The following is a 21,163-nucleotide window of genomic DNA, read 5'->3' as shown; positions in this document are numbered from 1 at the left end:
TCTATATGCTGTAGGAGAAACAATGACGCACAATGAAGCGGGAGAAATTGTCAGGTTGTCAGTGCGGTATCTGCTGCCTTTGACGTAACAGCTCAGAATAGTCAATAGTGAAGCACTTTGTGATTGTTTTTGTGGTCAGTGGCAGTTCATCAGAGGATTCAGGAGACTAAATCGCCACAAAATGTACATTCAATCAAAATCAAATTAAGGTTTTTAAGGAAAACATTCCAGGATTTTTCTCCATGTAGTGGACTACAATGGGCATCAACAGGTTGAAGGTCCAAACTGCAGTTTCAATAGAGCTTCAAAGAGCTCTACACGATCCCAGCTGAGGAATAAGGGACTTGTCGAGTGAAACAATCAGTCATTTTCTAAAAAAAACAAATAAACATTTATATACTTTTTTACCACAAATGCTCATCTTGCACTAGCTTGACTCAAGCTGAAAGTCAAACACCCTTTACAAAAATAGGTGAACCAACGATCTTTGTTGTTCTTCGTCCTACCCTACCTATTTAAACCGAAGTGCACAGGCGAAGAACTAACCACGTGTGACCTTTACAACGTGATTACGTAATGCATGCAGTCTAGTGCAAGATGAGCATTTGTGGTTTAAAAAGTATATAAACTTTATTTTTTTTAGAAAATGACTTATCGTTATTCCTCAGTTAGGATCATGTAGAGCCCTTTGAAGCTGCATTTAAACTGCAATTTGGACCTTCAACCCATTGATCCCCATTGAAGTCCACTATATGGAGAAAAGTCCTTGGAAGTTTTCCTCAAAAACCATAAATTTTGCACATTGATGGAATACTTCACCCACAAATGATAATTCTGTCATAATTTACTCACCCACATGTAGTTTCCAAGGTGTATGACTATGAGATGTATTGAAAAGTCATCTCATAGTCACGATAAAAGACATTGAGGTCTGGTGTGTTTTCGGACCACTTTGTTTTTCAGCGTATGAACAAATTTATTAAAACATTATTGGAGTAGGTTTGATACTACATTAGGGTGAGTAAAATGTGATAGTGTTTTTAAAATTTTGGGTAAACTATCCCTTTATGGTAGGGATGGGCAATGTCTTATCATACCGGTAAAAATTCTTTGATGTCGTTATCGCAATAATACCAGAAATTATTATGATAAATTTTGAAGCCCATATCGCCCATCCATGCTTTACGGCAATTGTGTAATAACTTAAACAGATCTATTGACATTGTTACCGAAAGGATTCCCAAATGACTCAACTTCTAATTGAAACAAATCTGTGAATCAGTTTCGATATCCAGCCCTGGTCATAAATCTATGCCTTGGATTAACGCTGCAAAGCTTTGCTGGGTGGCATTGAGGCTTTCCTTCTCATCTCAATCATTTGTTCCATGACAGCAGTTTCTGTTTTCAGCAGTGGCCGACTTGGAAGTCTGTTTGAGACTGTGGCTTTTGTGAAAAAATGACATTAAAAAGTGAAACTCAAGTCAGCGTTTTCCACCAAGCTTAGGGGAAATGAGCAGGAGCTCCTTAGCGTTTACACACACACTGATATGCAGACGTTCCGCGATGCCGAAATTATCTTCTACCTTTTTAAAGCGCTGACTTCAATTAATTTACTAATGATGGTTTGTTAAATCTCTGGAAACCTCTAGGCTTGGGAGGTATGGCTGTCATTATCATCCCGCAGGATCATACATAGCAAAATGAAACTCCACAGCGAGTTTCCAAGACAAACGCTCATAGGTTTTCATGTCTCAGCCTATATAAACTTTAAAGGGGCCTCAGCCCCCAACTCTACGATGAGGCTGAGCTAAATGCAGTTTTTTTTTCTTTGTCTTGTGCAGCTGGGGTACAGATGTCTGTGATTTGTCAGTTGACTTGAGCCTGACTGATTGATCTAATGTACAGAACTGACATATTTATTCATTAAAATGGTTAGCCACACTTAAAGGCCACACAAGGTGTCTAGATTGTATGTAATCGTAGTTGTGGCAGTTCTTTCTGCCCTCACTTGTTTCATTTATATAGACATAATCCAGATCCATTATTTGGAATATACCAGATTTATAGAAGCCAGTTTCTGCCACTGAAAAAAAAAAAAAGGTAACTGCAACTTACTTTTACTTTTGCAGTTGTGTTTACGTCTCGTAACTGACTTTGTTCTTAGAATTCTAAGATATAAACTCGTTATGAAGTCAGAAAAGTCTCTTATACTTGTATTACATTTAATTTCATCAAAGAACTGAACTCATAATTCTGACTTTTTCTTGTTATAGTAAGAATTGTGCAATAAATACAGAACATCAGTTTTTTTCCCCTTAGAATTGGACTTTATAACTCGCAATTGTTTATATCCCACTATTTTGAGAATAGAGCTTAAATTGTACTGAACCTGGAGTATTCCTTTAAGACCAGTGTGGCTGTGGTTTCGCTTCTTTGGATGATTACAGGTACACAGTTCCTGTGAAGGCTGAAGTGAATCACCCGTGAAGCTGATTCCACGCTTGCCGTTGGCCTCTGTGAACCTCTACAGTAGATCTTTTGTTCCTGAAAGGCCTGAGGGGACTGCGCACAGACGATTATCCCTCTGTGTAGCCAACATACAATTTTCAGTATGTTCTTCCTCATGTATTCTGTGTTTGGCGGGCCTCAGTCTAGTCAAAGGGTTTTATTTTTCTTACTTAGCCATCTAGAGGAATTTTCCTCCTCAATTTCCCACCATTCACAGGGCGGCAAGTGACATAAACAACAAAACACTGGTTCTCTGTGTGTTAAATGCCACATTTGCGCCATTATGGATCTTAGCAGCAAATTAACAGGCGTCTCCCAGCAGCTCTTGGAAATGATCCTAACAGATTGCTAGAGTCTTAGATGAAAAATAAATAATGTTATTGCATTAAGACTTTTATTAAGTAAGTTAAGTTTAATCTTTTTGTTGTATTTGTTTATTAATAAATATACATTTTTAAAGGATTACTTCACTACAGAATTTTTTTTTTTTATTTCACCCCCATGTCATCCAAAATGTTCATGTCTTTCTTCAGTCTAAAAAGAAATTAAGGTTTTTGAGGAAAACATCCAGGATTTTTCTCCATATAGTGGACTTCAATGGGGATCAACTGGTTGAAGGTCCAAATTGCGGTTTCAATGCAGCTTCAAAGGGCTCTACACGATCCCAGCCGAGGAATAATGGTCGTATCTAGCGAAACGGTCGTTTTCCAAAAAACAATAATAATAATTTTTTTTAACCACAAATGCTTGATATGTTACATAATCATGTTGAAAGAGCCCTTTCAAGCTGCACTGAAACTGCAATTTGGACCAATTTTCTCCACTATGTGGAAGAAAGTCCTGGAATGTTTTTCTCAAAAACCTTGATTTCTTTTCAACTGAAAAAAGAAAGACATGAACATTTTGGATGATATGGGGGTGAGTAAATTTTCAGGAAATTTTCATTCTGGAGTGAACTAATCCTTGTTTTTATTTTAAAGTCACAATGAAGATGTAGCGTCAGATCTTTTTTTTTTTTTTTTCCCAGTATTGCAATGTATGTCCCAGAGGGACAGATTATTAAAAGATAAAATGTAGAGTGGGAAAGTCTACACATTGGTTGTTTGGATTTAAGATGTTTGTGACGCACAACAGTAGAGGCAGATGAATGCCAATTTACAGGGACGGGATTTCAGGCTAAATGACTGGAGAAGTCAATGTTTTGCCTGCTTTAAATGTCATGTTGAAGAAAAAATGAATCAAATAAAGTAAAATAATTACGGACATAAATAATTAATAAATTCTGTCATTTACTCACACTCATGCCATTCCAAATCCTTGTGAATTGTACAAAAATAGAAACATTTTGAGAAATCATCTGGTTTTATTATAATTACTATAACTATAATTTCTATTGCACTTTTGCATCCTTTTTAAAGCTTTAGTCTCATTGTAAATAAATGATTCAAATATTTTTTTAAAATCTTTTTGCAATAAAAAAATAGGATTTAACAACTATTAGGATTTAAATCCTAAATGCATTAAAAAAAAAAAAAACCTGTTTTAAAAATTAAAACAGTTGAGTACATGTTTTTTTTCAGGATTCTTTGATGAATAGAAAGATAAAGACATTTATAATATTACAAAAGCTTTTTCAGATAAATGCTGTTCTTCTGAACTTTCTATTCATCATAAAAACCTGAAAAAATTCTACTTGGCCATTTTCAACAATATTAATAATAAATGTTTTTTGAGCAGCAAATCAGAATATTAGAATGCTTTCTGAAGGATCATGTGACTGGAGTAATGATGCTAAAAATTCAGCTTTGAAATCACTGGAATAAATTACATTTTAATATTTATTCAAATAGAAAACAGTTATTTTAAATAGTACAAATATTTCAAAATTGTACTGTTTTTGCCGTACTTTAGATCAAATAAATGCAGGCTTGCTGAGCAGAAGAGACTTCTTTGCAACTGTCATTTTAACTGCTATAACTATAATTTCTTTCACTTTTGCATCCGTTTTAAAGCTGTTTGAAAGCTTCAGTCTGCTTGAATTGTAAATGCATGATTAAAATATTTTTTAAATCCTTAATGCATTAAAAAATCATGCAGTTTGCACTATTGCCTCAGAATCATCTGTTCAGCACATTTCGTACTTCAGATCGCAGATTTTTGGACAGCATGTTTTGAGTTTTTAGCCTCGAGTTCCTCCTCCCATGGCTCCTCCTCTTCTACACTCCTCTGTTCGACACAGGAAGGCAGCTGAAGAGAAAATTAAGACCATGTGTGGACCAAGACCACGATACACTACGATTTAATGAGACCAGCCTCCCACTTTACACTCTACAGAGACAGACAGCTAATATACAGCCTGCGGGGATGAAGGTCTCCAGAGGATTTCCACTACAGGCTCTGAATAAATGACCAACATTCTCAGTCTTTATTAATGCCTACGCTTAATTTTGTTCCCAGTACCTTCCCTGACCTTCACAGAAGAAGCCGTGAAAGTTATAAAAGAAAGGATTTTCAGGCCTGTGTGTAATAAAGATCGCTCTGAGAAACTTCTACTAGACGAGCCTCATCCTGTACCCTCCCTCGTGTACCGATGTTGGCTTCCTGTTCTGACTCGGGTCTCTCTTTTTAATAAGACCCTGTTGGCTGAGTCTTTCTCTATCAGTTGTGAGCTGTAATTGGGTAAGTTTCTTTGCTTTCTTAAAGCTGAGCTCAAACAGGAACTCTCCATTCTTTAGCCATTTTCCCGCCTAATCTCTGCATTGCTCAAATGCCACACCCTGTCTCCCGTATCCCTCTTAAAGAGACAGTTTTCCCACAAATGAAAACGCTGGCATTATATACACTTCCACGTCGGTCCAAACCTGTGTGACCTTTTGTCTTTGACAACAAAGAAGCTAAGCAGGATGTCCAGGTTTTTTTGTGAATGGGAATGTCAAATATCCCCCTTGATGATGCTTGAAAACAGCTCAGTGGCGCCACCACAGGTCAAATTCATACACCTGAAGCAAAATATGGTCATCTTAATTTAGATGGTAGTTATGGATGATCTGGTTGTGTATGAACTGTATAACAAGGAAATGAGGAAAACTTTGAAGGTGGAAAACATCGGGAAATTATACTGTTCACTGTTCGTTTACCTCCTTATTAACAAGAAAAGACCCAGAGATTTTTGCTATACTTTCTGGACACTAAATCTTTTAAATCCTTCTGTCATAAATCAGTTCCTGCTGTCTAGTTTACAGTTCTGCTTGTGTATATTAATGTAACTGTAAATGATTTTGTGTCCTACTGATAAAACCCTGTTAACCACGATCTGGACAAGTGTTTCACAGACAGTGCTGAGGTGATATAGTTCTTTGGGGTGTCTTTTTTTAAATTTATTGTATCCTCAAGTACTGAGCATTAAAGCACTTCAGGTCAAAAAATGGGTTCCTCACTTTCACTATAAACTTACACCCACTACACAAGGTGAAGGGGGGTAAAAAAGTCATTCATAAATGGCTCGGAGCGGCTGTGGTGCAGGCTGAGATGTATAGGCTGTCTGTATGTGGCCGTAGTGCAGTGAATCATGGGAAGCTAAATTAGCAGCCGACTCACGTGTGTGACGCAAGCAGAAGCTGACTGCGTTTTTCAGCAAAGCCTGTGTGAAGTTTTAGACTGGGCTACTATCTATTTGAATGAACAACATAATGTGACAAAAATTGTATCATGAATGTAGCTTCTTAAACTTGAATTGCTAAAAACATTTTTTTTTAAATAATATAAAATAGTTTGGTTATGCATTGTTAATATCTGTATGTATGAACATTATTTTAAAAAGAGCAGTGCATTTATTGATCTATGTATATGTTTGTTGTTAATTCATTAAGTCAGGCCCGTTACATAATATTAAGAGATACTACATTGGGTTTTAATAATATATTGGTGGTAATTTCAAATTTGCATTAAGATTGTAACATGCTTTAGAAGTATTTGTCATTGTTAACTCATGCAAATGTACTTACCTAATGTTAACAAATGGAACCTTATTGTAAAGTGTTACCCAGTCATTTCAAATAATCTTTGTCTTTTGATTTCTTGTCATTGGTGTCAAAATGCAAATACTTGTGGATAAGTACTTCTGAGGTCAAAGTACAGAATAAGAGTAGGTTGTTTGAATGGTTGTCACACATGGTGATTTTCCCACCAAATCTAGAGACGCAGAAAACAACAGTTCGAGTTCTCGGTCTCCGCTATTCATTTAACAAGATTTTTCTTTTAAAAATAATATTCTTGTGTTTTCCTCCCTAGATTCTCCTGCTTTTGATTCTCTGTTCCACCATCAGCCATGTTGATTATTTTGGCCTTCATCATCCTCTTCCACATCACCTCGGCAATACTACTCTTCATATCAAGCATCAAAAATGTAAGTTTATTTTCTTTAAACTTTTGTGTTTTTTTTTAAAACATAAGTCTGCTTTATTCAGTGTTATTGTTAGGGATTTCAGTACAACCCAGCTTAACTCATGTACTGCTATAACAGTTGTTCATTTTATTAAAGAAATTCATTTTTTTTCTCTCTCTCTCTCTCTCTCTCTATATATATATATATAAAACTGCTTTCTATTTGAATCTATTTTAAAATGTAATTTATTCCTGTGATCAAAGCTAAATTTTCAGCATCAATACTCCAGACTTCAATGTCACATGATCCTTTAGAAATCATTCTAATATTTTTTTTTATTGTTATTATCAATATTTAAAACAGTTGAGTTTTTTTACTGGATTCTTTGATAAATAGAAAGATCCAAAGATTTTTATCTGCATTTATCTGAACTAAAGAAGCTTACGGAAAATTTGTATTTATCAAGGATGCTTTAAATTGACAAAGTGATGATAAAAATGTTTAAAATGTTACAAAAGATTTCTATTTCAGGTAAATGTTGTTCTTCTGAACTTTCTATTCATCAAAGAAACTTGAAAAAAATCTACTCGGCTGTTTTCAGCATAATAATAATGTTTTTGAGCAGCAAATCAGAATATTAGAATGATTTCTGAAGGATCATGTGACTGGAGTAATGATGCTAAACAGTCTGCTTTGAAATCACAGGAATACATTACATTTTAAAATATATTCAAATAGAAAACAGTTATTTTAAATAGTAAAAATATTTCAAAAATGTACTGTTTCTGCTGTACTTTGGATCAAATAAATGCAGGCTTGATGAGCAAAAGAGATTTCTTTGCAACTGCCAATGCAAGGACGGTCAACTCTCCTTTCTGTCTCCCTGTTGCGCTGTGCTTGTGCAATAATTGTTAATGTTTCATTGAACAAGCTTAAAAAAATTGGTTCAAATACTGTCTAAGAAAGATCTGCAAAGCTTATTTGGATTTTACGAAATGATCTTTAAAATACAGTGTCCTGAAAAAGGAACATTTATTTTTTCCTCTTAGTTTAAATTCTGTCAAAATATATTTTTCATCTTTTCAAGGAATGGTGGGTTTCGAAAGATAACACCATTGATCTCTGGTATCACTGCAACTCCACAGGCTGTTACGATTTACCGGGCAGTGCAACCTCTGAAGCAGGTAAGCCTTGATTATATGGATGTAACGGTATGAAAATTTCTTATCACGATTATAGTGACCAAAATTAACCCCGTTATCAGTATTATCACGGTACTCTTAAAATGTACTGGAAATGTTCAAAAAGTACTGACACATAAATCACTTCACCAAGTTTTATATTTAAAACCAACAAACAACAAATAAAAGGCCTTTTTGTTTGCACAATCACTAAAACAACAACAACAGTAGTCTACCAATGCTGTCCGGATTTTAAATGACAACACGACTGACAACAGTTCAACTAATAGCATGTTCAAATATCTAATTTAAATTTTCAAATAAAGCTGTGAAAAAGTTTCATAAAAAGATAATTCTCACATTTTAGCCTTTAAATGAAGAAAAGAGTTAAGTCAAAATGATAATTGATTTAATAAATTATTATATGCATTTTATCTGTTCCATAAATAATCTAGATAACTGGTCTGAATTGTTTAAATGTGTAGAATCCACTTAAGCTTATTTTTCATCAACCGGTCAAAATTTTGGCTATAGCAGGGTATGCAAATTCGGTCTGTTTTTTTGCCAGACAAAAACTGCACACAATGTAAATGTAAGTCTCTGTAAATCCACTGTATGACACTAGAAGGCGCTTATGGAAAAGCTGAATTACAGCTGTTTCCCGTGAACTCCGTGGATAAAGGAGCATTACGATTAAGAACACTTCTTTAGAACACTTCTTTGGAGTGAAAATGAAAACAAAATGCCATCGAATCTTTTCTAAAGACAGCCCGAACCTTCAGAGGTACATTCATATAATTAATTCATTCATATATTCATTATAATTCCCGATTTATGTTTCTGCCGGTGGGTGCCCAACCCCCAATTGCTTAGTGAAACGTACGGACTGCAAATACGTTCAAACATTCTTTCTATGAGGGTTGCGCTACACTAAATAATAATTTATAAATAAATACCTGTTTACAATAAGCACTTATTCGCGCGTACAAAAGACAAAGTTTGAGGGCGCACACGTAATATATGAGGGAGCGCAGAGCCATGATCATTATGTATGTTACATGGGAGAGGAAGCCCGCTGCAAGCCGATTCGTGCTGGCACCCTCTCATACAGTAATGCATTCTTGACATTTACCATTAAAATAACGCCAAAAACGGCTTCATATGAACTATGAAAACGAGAATAAAGTTGTAAAAGCTGCAATGAATTTCTTATTGCTTAAAATGAACGGACTGTCTTGTGTTTTTCTGTGGGTGCTCGATTATTTCCGTGAAAATCGGCGCCTATGCCTTTAGCACTCTTTGGCTTTTCCGCCGTCTTTTCACACCGTGCGCAAATGAGACTGTTATTTAAAACTGTGCTTTATGCTGTACGGTATTTATCATCAGTTGTTCAAATCGTGGTAATTTAATACGGTTTTAATGATAATTAAAATATGAAACGGTAATACTAACCGTGGGAAATTTTATCATGATTTATCGTCAAACTGGTAATCGTTACATCCCTACTTGATTATCGTAACATCTAAATCAAATACAACCATTTTTTACTTTGGTCGAGGGGTGGGAGGAAAAATAGATTCTCTGATGCATCGCGATTCTCTCTTTAACGATTCTGAATATTTCAGAATCAATTCTGAGCTTGTTTTTTTCCCCGCATGTGGCACGTGTGTGCGCTAGAGACGTCGCGGGCTTCATTGCCCAGAATTTGCGCTGTGAGAAGCGGCTTTCACACCGAACACGGAAAGTGGAAAAAGTTCAACTATATTGAACCTTATGAGCGGCTTGCGCGCCAGTGGAGTGCTGTGCTTTGGTTGGTGCAGAAACAAGCCGTCCACGCGCGGCGGAAGCAATTGAAATTAACGGGTTTCATGGTGCAGTGGTTTTTACATTCGGTGTGAAAGCCGCTAGACATGTGCTTATTGCTTGACTGTGTGCTTCCACCTGCCATATTTTACTATAGATATGCTTTCATTAATGCTGTTTGGAATGCAGTACTATTAGATGCAAGAAACTCACGCACAGACAGACTTTCACGTGCAGTTTGAGTTCGTTGTCCTGAAGATCGATTCCGGCTGTGGTTAAATGCACTTCCATTTTTGAATACTTTTATACGAAATTGATGTTCACACAGTCAGTTTTGTTTTCAGAGCAGGACAAAACATCTGATATATCGAAATAGAAAGCTGCCACTGTCTATGATCTCATCAGAAATAATCCAACGGCAATGATGCGAAAGAAAAACTTTCGGATACTTAAAGAACACTTCTTTTAAATAAGTGACAGCCTGTTTACATAATAAAAAAATTAAGTTTGCACAAAATAAATTTAATATAAAATTTCTATGAAAATGTAGCCATGTGCAGTAATATTGAAAACTGAGAATGTGATGCATAGTGATGTTGAGTTAATAATGAAAATTGTGATTGAACTGAATCGTGAAACCAGTGAAGATTCACACCCCTACTTTTAAGACGGCAATACTGACAGAGATTCCAACTATAAACAAAAAGCAAAGAAATGGCAATTTTGGTTAAAATGTAAGATTGTAAAGATGTATTTGCACAGCAGAAGAATTAATTGGGGAAAAAATGTAGATCAAGAATCGTTTTGTGGATCGTGAAGTGCCTGAAGATTCCCACCCCTACTTTGGTCAGGGTAAAATGTCATACAGTATGAGTGCTTGTGTTAATGGCATTGTTTACAGTTGGTTATTGATAAAACCTGGCCAGGAGAAGACACTTATTGCCTCTTGGTTGCAGTGTAAATGTGTGTAACTGGAGCTTAACACAGGAAAATGCAAAGAGAAGTATTTTTTGACATTAACTTTAGGACTCTACTGTATATATAATCTTTAGCTAATTCTGCACAACATTTTTACAAATACTTCTTGTCATGTTCTCTTCCTCTTTATCAGCCTATCTTCAGACTGTCCAGGCCGCCATGATACTGGCCACTATGTTGTGCTGTGTGGGTTTCTTTGTCTTCATCCTTCAGCTCTTCCGTCTGAAGCAGGGCGAGAGATTTGTCTTTACAGCCATCATCCAGCTCTTGTCCAGTGAGTTCATTCCCACAGTATATATTTCAAGTCATTATTAGCTGCACAATTGTGCTTCCTTAGTTAGTCTATGTACTATGCAAAGAAAATGTATAGTCTCAGTTCATGAGGGGTCTGGAATCACCTTGAAATATCTGTACTGTAGTTTTCATGTCATCTTTCTAGTCTGTTAATTGCCCCAGCTTTGAAGGACTTACTTTGTAATATGGACACTGAAAAACTTTTTACGATTTTTATCATAAGTACGTTTGAAGAGTTTATTTGCAAAAACGCAATTTTTATTTATTTTCAGAAATAATGTTTATTGTGCATTACAAGTAATATCAATCAAACTGCAGTTGGGTTATTTTGATTAAGTATATATATGAAGTATATATATATCAAAAGTTTGTTTTATAGCAAAAGCAGATAACTCGGTATTCGGTACAAAAAAAGTACATAATATAAGTACAAAATACAGAATTTTTTGACAACGTGTTTAAGGGTTCAAATCGCGCTATATGTGGAGAATAATGCACAACGCTTTTTTTTTTTTTTTTTTTAATGGCGTTTATCAGTTTTTGCAAATGAACTCTTAATTTAAAGAAATAGTTCATCCAAAATTGAAAGTTTACTCATCCTCAGATCATCCAAGATGTAGATGAGTTTCTTCTTCAGATCAGATTTGGAGAAATTTTGCATTTAAATCACCTGCTCACCATCGAATCCTCTGCAATGAATGGGTGCCATCAGAATGAGTCAAAGCAGCAGATAAAAATGGCACAGTAATCTAGAAGTAATCCACATGACTCCAGTCCAGTCCAGAGGATTCAAGTTATTTTGTTTCAAACAAACACAGTTTTCCATTCACAAGATGTTAAATGATGGACTGGAGTTGTATGCATTACTTGTGGAACACTGTGATGTTTTTGTCAGATGTTTGGATTCTTACTCTGATGGCACCCATTCACTGCAGAGTATCCACCGGTGAGCAAATTATGTAATGCCAAACTTTTCCAAATCTGTTCCAATGAAGAAACAAACTCATCTACATCTTGGATAACCTCAGATTTGTAGAAAAAAAATGTCTTTATTTCTTCAGTCGTAAAGAAATTGTTTCTTGAGGAAAACATTCCAGGATTTCTCTCCATATAATGGACTTCTATGGTGACTCCGAGTTTAAACTTTCATAATGAAAGGGCTCTAAACAATCTCAAACCCTAAACAATTATCTAGCGAAACGATTGGTTATTTTCCAGGAAAAAAGATTTTTTAAAACCTCAAATGCTGGTCTTGTGTATTCTCTGCGAACAGCATACAAACTCTGTGTATTCCGGTTCAAGACAGTTAGGGTATGTCGAAAAACTCCCATCTCATTTTCTCCTCCAACTTCAAAATCATCCTACATCACTATTGTACCTTTTTCTGTAAGGGAGTTTGATCTTCTTTGCATGTTCACTTTGTAAACACTGGGTCAGTACTTCTGCAGTGATGTAGGACAATTTTGTGGTGGAGGAAAAAATGAGATGGGAGTTTTCTGACATACCCTAACTGTATTGACCTGAATTACACAGCGTTTGCATGGGCATAGCAGAGAATAGATGAACGTTTGAGGTTGAAAATTTTTTATAAATTGTATTTTTTTTTGAAAATAACCAATTGTTTCGCTAGATAAAACCCTTTTTCCTCAGCTGGGATGATTTGAAGCTGCATTTAAAATACATTTTGGAAGTTCAAACTCCATAGAAGTCCACTATATGGAGAAAAAATCTGGAATGTTTTCCTCAAAAAACATAATTTCATTACGACATCTTGGATGACAAGGGGGTGAGTAAATTATCTGTAAATTTTTGTTCTGGAAGTGAACTTCTCCTTTAAATCTTTTGTGTATACAAAAAGTAGAATTTTATAAAATGTTTGTATTGTATTGTTTGTTGAATGTTGAATCTGTATCTGTCAAGCCTGTGAACCTTAAAGGAATCCTTGTGTCGTTCCAAACCCGTAAGACCTTTGTTCATCTTTAGAACACAAATTAAGATATTTTTGATTAAATCCGAGCTTTGTTGAATAAAGTTGTTTTTTTGTTTTCAAATAATTTTCGTAGCTTCGTAACATTATGGTTGAAGCACTAATGTCACATGGACTATTTTAATGACGTCCTTACTAACTTTCTGGGTCTTGAACATGTCAGTTGTGTTGCTGTCTATGCAGGGTCAGAAAGCTCTCGGATTTAATTAAAAGTATCTTAATTTGTGTTCTGAAAGATGAACGAAGGTCTTATAAGTTTGGATCGACATTAGGGGAACGTAGTTAATGCCAGATATTTCATTTTTGTGTGAACCTTTAAATACAAGCAACCAAGTGTAAATTGCTCCTTTTTTCCTTCCACAGCTTTGTGTGTGATGATTGGTGCATCCATCTACACAGCAGAGCACTTAAATTTCAAAGACAAGACTTATGAGGATGGAAACTTTGGGTACGCCTTCGTCGTGGCCTGGGTCGCGTTCCCCATGACGTTGCTGAGCGGCTTGATGTATCTAGTGCTAAGAAAACGCAAATAAAGCACAACACACCACCTCACTAGCTGCCACCAGCTACAGCCTTAGCCAAGAGACTTTATTTGTAATGATACTTGTTTTTATATGTAGATTCAATACTTGCCGAAGTTAGAATGAAGTAGATCATCTTATAATATTAATCTCTGCATACTGGAAACTTAATTAGATTTTATTCATAGTATGTCACTTTTTCTTAACCTTGTTGTGTATAATTTAGTTTTACCTGCCCATTAAAAAGTGCTGTGATTTAGAGAGATGAAATATTGAGGAGAAAAACAGGAGTGGGAGATATAATAGGACATATTTATAACATGGAACCACTATGGGCTTGATATGTATTCATACACAGTGCGCGATGTGAAATTGGCCTTAATAACATGCTAGTGTGATGTTTCCTGGTCATTATACATGTGCCTGGGGAAAAAGTCAAAAAGAAAATCTGAAATATTGTGCTGCCAGTTTACTGAGCACTATATCATACTTGAAGCTGAACAAATTATCAATATTAGTGGCACGATGTGTTCTCGTGTATAGATTTTTTTTTTTTTTTTTTTGTAAAATATTCTTTTAGTGTTGACTAATTATATTGCATGGTTATTTGTTTGCAGCATTTAATTGGAAATCACTATTAACATAAGTACAGATTTGTAGTTCTTTAAGCATTGTGTTTGATTAGGGCACTTGGGATTTATGTCATACTCACGCGAATAACCTTAAGATGATGGTGTTGGTGAAGCACACCAGTGGTTTGAGTTTTTCTGTCTTGTATGTAATCATTTCATCCTCAGTTCTGCTGTGGAATTAAAAGCAATTAGCTAATATTACTTAGGCGAAAGTGAAGTTAAGCTGTATTTATTAAGACTAACTGCATTGTTGCTGTTAATATTTTTTTGTAATGAAGTATTATATCAACAGGCCTGAACGTGTTTGTTTAATGCTTTAATGCTTTTCAGAAGGTTTTAATGAATAATAGTGAAGGCTTTTGTAATTGGAATGAAACCACAATGGCAGCTTTGTTTATAAATGTCTGCTGAGTTGTTCAGGTCAGGTCTGTTTCTGGAGACTGGTCCCCACCAAGGGCTCAATATTGTTCTTTTTTTTTTTAATCAAATAAATGTATTTTACAAATAAATTATGCTTTGAGACTCTTTTATGTTCTGATGTACAGCATATACTTCTCAAAAATATGAACAAAAATGATTGCAGTAGTTTTGATCGAAGTCATTTCAGTCATGGAAAAAAAGCAATATAGCCAAACTATTACATAATATGTACAAAACATGTTATATCATAAAAACAATAGTTAAAATAAAAAAATAAATGTGCAAAAGTGCCTGAAATAAATTTGCTTTAATGCAAATGTCACTTCTATAACATTTTCAGTTTTTCCAGGTTAAGCATTAATCTAAGATCTCATGTGTGCAAAACAAAATCATTAATAATAATAATTTAATGGAACATTTTAATGACACTCAGTGTTGGAAATTAGTGTACTTGAATTAAAATTGATGTGGAGCAGTACTCTCAAGCTTAATGTGCAGATGTTTTCCCATTTCAAAATATTAACTTATTAAAGTACATTTTTTCCTACTTAATATACACGTAATTGCTATATCCTTGTTTAATGCTTGTGTAAATGACTGTGTAAGTAATTCTTAAAAAAAAAAAAAAAAAGTTGCATTAATTTTGGTCTGCTTTGAGATGCTGACACCATTTTTAGAAAATGTATTTAATGTCACAATTGATAAACCTTGCCTCATCTGTGAAATGATAAAGATGAAATCAAGTAAAAAGTGTAAAGATAGTAACTCTTTTCCCACCAGCATTTTGATCACTAGGTATTATCTGTTGTACCGGATCGTGCAGACCAAACCGTAAGTCAAAGAGACTTGAGACTTGACCGCTGACAAGATCACCAAGGCTTGCCCAAATCGGCCTGACGGAGGTGCTACAGCGATCAAAAGCACAAAATCGCTCATAACTCCTAAACCATCAGTCGCAGGGTCAAGTGTCTTATGTCGTTGGAATACTTGGCAAATTTTTTTGGGATATTTCGCATTTTTGAAAAACCTACTCTTGCGAACTAGTCCTAGGTTTGATGTCACATGGACTATTATAACGACGTCCTTACTAACTTTCTGGGTCTTGAACGTATCAGTTGTGTTGCTGTCTATGCAGGGTCAGAAAGCTCTCGGATTTAATTAAAAATGTCTTAATTTGTGTTCTGAAAGATGAACAAAGGTCTTATAGGTTTGGAACGACATGAGGGTGAATAATTAATGACAGAATTTTCATTTTTGTGTGAACTATCCCTTTAAATCTTAAAGACTGATCTGAACCAAACCAGTACAGAAAGATTCTCTGGAGAGTGAATATCAATAATTATCAAAACAAAGTTGAACTTTCAACTTACCATCGCGAAGGGACGCCAAAATGTTTGAAAGGGGCACAGCAACTTTTAGTAAAACGCCTATAACTCCTAAACAGAATGAGATATCTCTGCTAAACTCAGAACTAGGGGTGAGCGGATCGATCCTAATATCGATAGTATCGATACCCACGTTGGTATTGGTATCGGATCGATACTAGCCTGCTGAGACCGATACTTTAGCTAAATTTTCTATCCTCTACACTTAATACATTGCTTAATATATTCAACAAAGTGTAGACATGTCTTCGTGGGTATATGCCGCTCTTGTCACGTCTCATATCATTTGCAAAGATTGCTGCTGCTCCCCTGCTATACAGTTTTGTTGTCACGACTATTGGCTACAGAGAGAGATGGAACGGTAGAAATCAGCTACTGTGGCAACAACTTATCCACCTTATTTTTCAGTGAAAAAGTAAGCTTTTTCCGGTGAGTGTGCGAGGCTTCCGCTTCATTAGGCACGGTGCCATAGGGAAATATTGCGAAAAATAACAGTGCAATAAATGGTCAAATTGTTTGTGCTGTCCCCAAACAATTTTTATAATTAAGACAATACATTAAAATTAGCCAGACCCATTACATTTACCGAATTTGGCCCTTTTATACAGTATCACCGTGTTCAACCATTAACCCACGTTAAATGTTTCTTTATAATGGTTTTCTATCAGAGGAAGACATTTAACATACATGCACTTTGCATTCATATCCAGGGCTGCTTGCATATAGTTTGCATCATCAGTATATTAAGTTTAGCCTTTTAATGTTACTTTCTTAATGTATTAAGCCACGTTAATTTATATCCACATAGCCATAACCACATAGCTTTAAGGCGATGGAATATTTTGTTAATTATCAACATTAGTTATTGTTAATTTTCAAAGTGTAACTGGTCATTTAAAAGTAGAAAAGGTATCTAAAAAAGCCCTGTATTTACTTGGTATGGATCGATACCAAAATTTGCAGTATCGCCCACCCTTATGTGAAAGCTCAATCTGAGGTCACATGAAAAAAATCACGGAGCTTGGGCACTTGGTGGCGCTATAAGAGAGAACCCTCCCCCAAAATGGCTATAACTGCGCAACCATTTGTCAACATGAAAATCGCTGCGCACGATATTGCATTTTTCAAGGGCGTAAACGATTGTAAGTCGCACGATATTTGTATCATATGACAGAACTCCTCATTCCGGGCAACTTTGCCTTTAGAAGCACTGCTGTCAGTCGAATCGTTTGCGGTTAAGAAGATTAAAAAAAAACAAAAAAAAAAACTACTTTTGCAAACTAGCTTTTCGGGGAAAAAACACTAGTACATTTCTCTGGACTCTCTAGGCCAATAATTATCACGAAAAAAAAGGAAGAAAGAAAGAAAAAGAAAGAAAAGGGGCCTAACTAGCCGCGATGGCGACACACGAAATTTATTTTTTAAAATGGTTTTGTTCCACGACATCTTGACTGGAACAACAACATACAAACTCTATGACAGTGATAATCGCAGGTAATTGTTATGTGCTTCAGGGGCGTCGCTAGGGCTAATCATTCGGAGCCCCGAAACTTTTTACTCCAGCCCCGAATGTTTTTTGTATGGCCCTATATATTTACACGGAATTTGTCAAAGTTTGAACTAATTAATCAAAAGTTGGTCATTAAACTTAAATCAAGTCGCGATAGGGACTAGTATCTGTAAATATTATGCCGCAAAGACTATTTAAATATGAATCCTGCATGTTCTGGGTGTCTTTTTATGAATGAACGGCGCGGATGCGCGGCTTCGTTTTCTAAACGTGTAACACTGACACGCGCAGTCATTTCAGCGTCTGCCGTTTCACTAAACGAAGGCATAAATACATTAGTCACGTAATGAGCATTTCACTGTTTCATTTGAGTAAAACAAACTCAAATATATACACAGAAATGTAAAGGTATTCACGGCAAGTCGGCAACCCGTCAAAATAAAAGTTCTGTTTAACTTTATTCATCATTCAGTATAATGTACATGCCTACTACTACTACTACTATTAATTAATAAAAATGAATACATTTTTTTTCACACAATATTTCTTCCATGTTTTACATTTTAATAGTAAATCCCCTTTATTTGCCAAAAATAAAATATAATTTTCATTAAAAGATCAATTAAATCAATATTTTATTCAATTCAATTCAAATTCAATTCAATTCAAATTTATTTGTATAGCGCTTTTCACGGATACATATCGTTGCAAAGCAGCTTTACACCAAATTGACATTTTTACAATATATGTAGTAGTAGCTTGATGCACATATGGCAGAGATGTGTGGTAAAGATCAATTAATGACGTAATCAAACAGACAAAGAACACTATAAATTAGTAGCAGAATTCGGTAATGCTGTATGTTTTCAGGGTTGGCATCATCTGAAGTCCTCTGTGGGGTTGGCATCATCTCTTCTTAAGTGTTCTGGATCCACACTGGAGCTTGTGAATTCCTAGTTACCATGGGATGTCAATCCCATGGCAAAAACAGAGAACAAATAGGAACATTTTATATCTTCATCTGATAACCAGAAAAATACACAATACAGAGTTCCATACGGCTACTGTAAAAATAAATAAAAGCTATTTTTATGCATTCAAATAAACAGACATGCTAAAACATATTTGGTAACAATAAAACGTAAAGTCAGAAAAATAAAACATTTCATAGGGTCCCAAACATGTACATTTTCTTAACTTTTGATAAATTGTATAAGATTCATGGTTTTAATTAATTACACGATTAATTACATTTTGATTAATAAAATTAAATTTAACCATTAAAAAGAAGTCCAGAAAAATGAAAATTTGGAAATTTTGGAATTTGGAAATAAAAATAGGGCCCTATTTTTGCATGCAACTATATTATAATACATTTTCAAATGTATTATTTTATTTGTCTAACATTTGTAATGTTATAATTTTGTTATAATACTTTATATGTTTGCTATTTGCAGTGATTACTATTTACTATTGTTAATAGTGTGACAAGGTCTTTAACCCCCAGATTAATGCCCCCGGACCCACCTAGAAGGATCCAGGTTCAACCACTTGTGTCTAATAAAATCTTATGTGAGCATGATGTGAGCTCCCACCCAACAGCACTAGCCCCTGATGTTTTGGCATCAGCCCTGGATGTTTTAAAATCCTAGAAACGTCCCTGATGTGCTTTATTCACATACAAACGTGTCTAATGTGAGTTTGAATACCATTTTGCGTGACCCTACAGCCATACTGAAAGCAACAACAGTTTACCTCAGATCTTGAAAATAAATTTAAGCATATGTGCGTTAAAACAGCGAACTCAATATGAACCAACAAGCATATTCTATAACAAAGATGGTATGAGTCACTCAGTATGTACATTTAAAGGATTAGTTCACTTCTAGAACAAAATGTACAGGTAATTTGCTCACCCCCTTGTCATCCAAGATGTTCATGTCTTTCTTTTTTCAGTCGTAAATAAATTGTTTTTTTTAAAGGAAAAGCCTTATTTAGCAAAACGTTTGGGTAAAAAAAAAAGTACAAATTATACACTTTTCAAGATGTCTGTATAACTTACAGACTATTACAATTTATACACCTGTTCAAGACAGTTAGGGTATGTTGAAAAAATCCCAATCTCATTTTCTCCTCCAACTTTATCATCGTCCTACATTGCTGTTTTACCTTTTTTACCTTTGTAAAAGGCGTTTGATGACCTTTGTACGTTCACTTTGTAAACACTGGGTCGGTACTTCTGCAGTGATGTAGGACAATGTTGAAGTTGGAGGAGAAAATGAGATGGGAGTTTTTTTCATCATACCCTAACTGTCTTGAACCGGAGTGCACAGAGAGCGCATCGCAGAGCTAGACAAGATGAGCATTTGAGGTTAAAAAGTATATAAATTGTACGTTTTTTCAGAAAATATCTGATTGTTTCGCTAGATAAGACCCTTCTTCCTCAGCTAGGATTGTTTATAACCCTTTAAAGCTGCATTTAGGGGGCGAGTAAATTATCTGTAAATTTTTGTTCTGGAAGTGAACTGATCCATTAATAATTCTGTGATCTAATGACGTGAGAATGGTGGCACAAGTAGGCTTTCCTACACAAATCTACTAGTATCACTCAAATTTGAAAATATTATTACTGGGGCTGTACCCTAGTCGACTAACTGTTAGTCAACAATAAGAAAAAAAACCCAATTCCACAGGAAGTGATAAAGGCACGCAGTCCATGACGGACAGATCATTAACAACTGGTCTACACTGTATAAAAAAAAAAAAAAAAAAAAAAAAAAAAGTAGTTTCAACTTAAAATAATTTGTTACCCCGCTAACTTAAAATTTTTAGTTTAGTCAACTAAAATATTCCATTTGTTGCTTAAATTAACATTAAGTAATTTAAAAGTTTAGAAGTAAAAATGTCCATCTAAAAATTTAGTAATAGTAACTTTACATAGCAGCTCAAACTAATTTTAGCATACAAAAATGTGGCTATTGAAGTGTCTGTGCGGAGTGCAGAAGCGGAACAGTAGCGCGCTCACTGCGTGAGAGATGGAAGCGCCGGTGCGGTCACTTGCTCTTAAAATACTCTGTCATTTTTGGTCATACAGATAAAAGTAATACGTCTTTCGAATCTGTAAAGACCCTGTGTTTATTTGTGTACGCTCAGAATAAAAATGAAACATTGTGCTTTTGTAAAATAACGAAAGCAAACAGGATGTCTCTGTACCCTTGAACGCAAACTTCGAAACTCAGTGTTTATCCTACCTGTCTTACAGACATGAAAAAATATAGGTTATCTATTGAGAGCGAAATGTCTACTTTTAAATGAACCAATTCAAATAGAAAACAAATATTCCCAGATTATGTAATCTGTATGAAACATGCAAACAGGTGCATTCACTACTGCGGAGATGAGTCAGTGTGGCCAACTTGATCTCTTAAGTCGAAAACAAATAAAGCACTAGCTTATCAATAAATTATAAAAAAGTTAATGCAGTCTCCTTGCTCTTTTTTTCTGAAACATAATTATAATATCTGCCAGTGCACCGTGGCAAGCTTTTTTTTGCGTGCGGT

General features: G+C 35.2%; 1 protein-coding gene across 4 annotated transcripts in view; it reads left to right on the top strand.

Moving 5' to 3' along the window:
* emp2 (epithelial membrane protein 2) overlaps positions 1-14,212 on the top strand; it is a 44,147-nt gene extending 29,935 nt beyond the window's left edge. For 3 of the 4 annotated variants that reach the window (XM_051105956.1, XM_051105953.1, XM_051105954.1), the window contains 4 exons: positions 6,799-6,913; positions 7,980-8,076; positions 10,988-11,128; positions 13,499-14,212. In XM_051105956.1, coding sequence (XP_050961913.1) covers positions 6,836-6,913; positions 7,980-8,076; positions 10,988-11,128; positions 13,499-13,668 — 486 coding nt within the window. In that variant the 5' untranslated portion in view covers positions 6,799-6,835 and the 3' untranslated portion in view covers positions 13,669-14,212. Of the gene's footprint in view, positions 1-4,756; positions 5,188-6,798; positions 6,914-7,979; positions 8,077-10,987; positions 11,129-13,498 lie in introns of those variants that run through there. The other variant, XM_051105955.1, reaches the window with a different exon arrangement.
* Positions 14,213-21,163: the final 6,951 nt, after the last annotated feature.

The sequence above is a fragment of the Labeo rohita genome, chromosome 3, assembly GCF_022985175.1.
Source record: "Labeo rohita strain BAU-BD-2019 chromosome 3, IGBB_LRoh.1.0, whole genome shotgun sequence".
NCBI classification, from domain to species: domain Eukaryota; kingdom Metazoa; phylum Chordata; class Actinopteri; order Cypriniformes; family Cyprinidae; genus Labeo; species Labeo rohita.
Note: the sequence above shows the minus strand (reverse complement) of the source record. Positions and strands in the feature narration are given on the sequence as shown.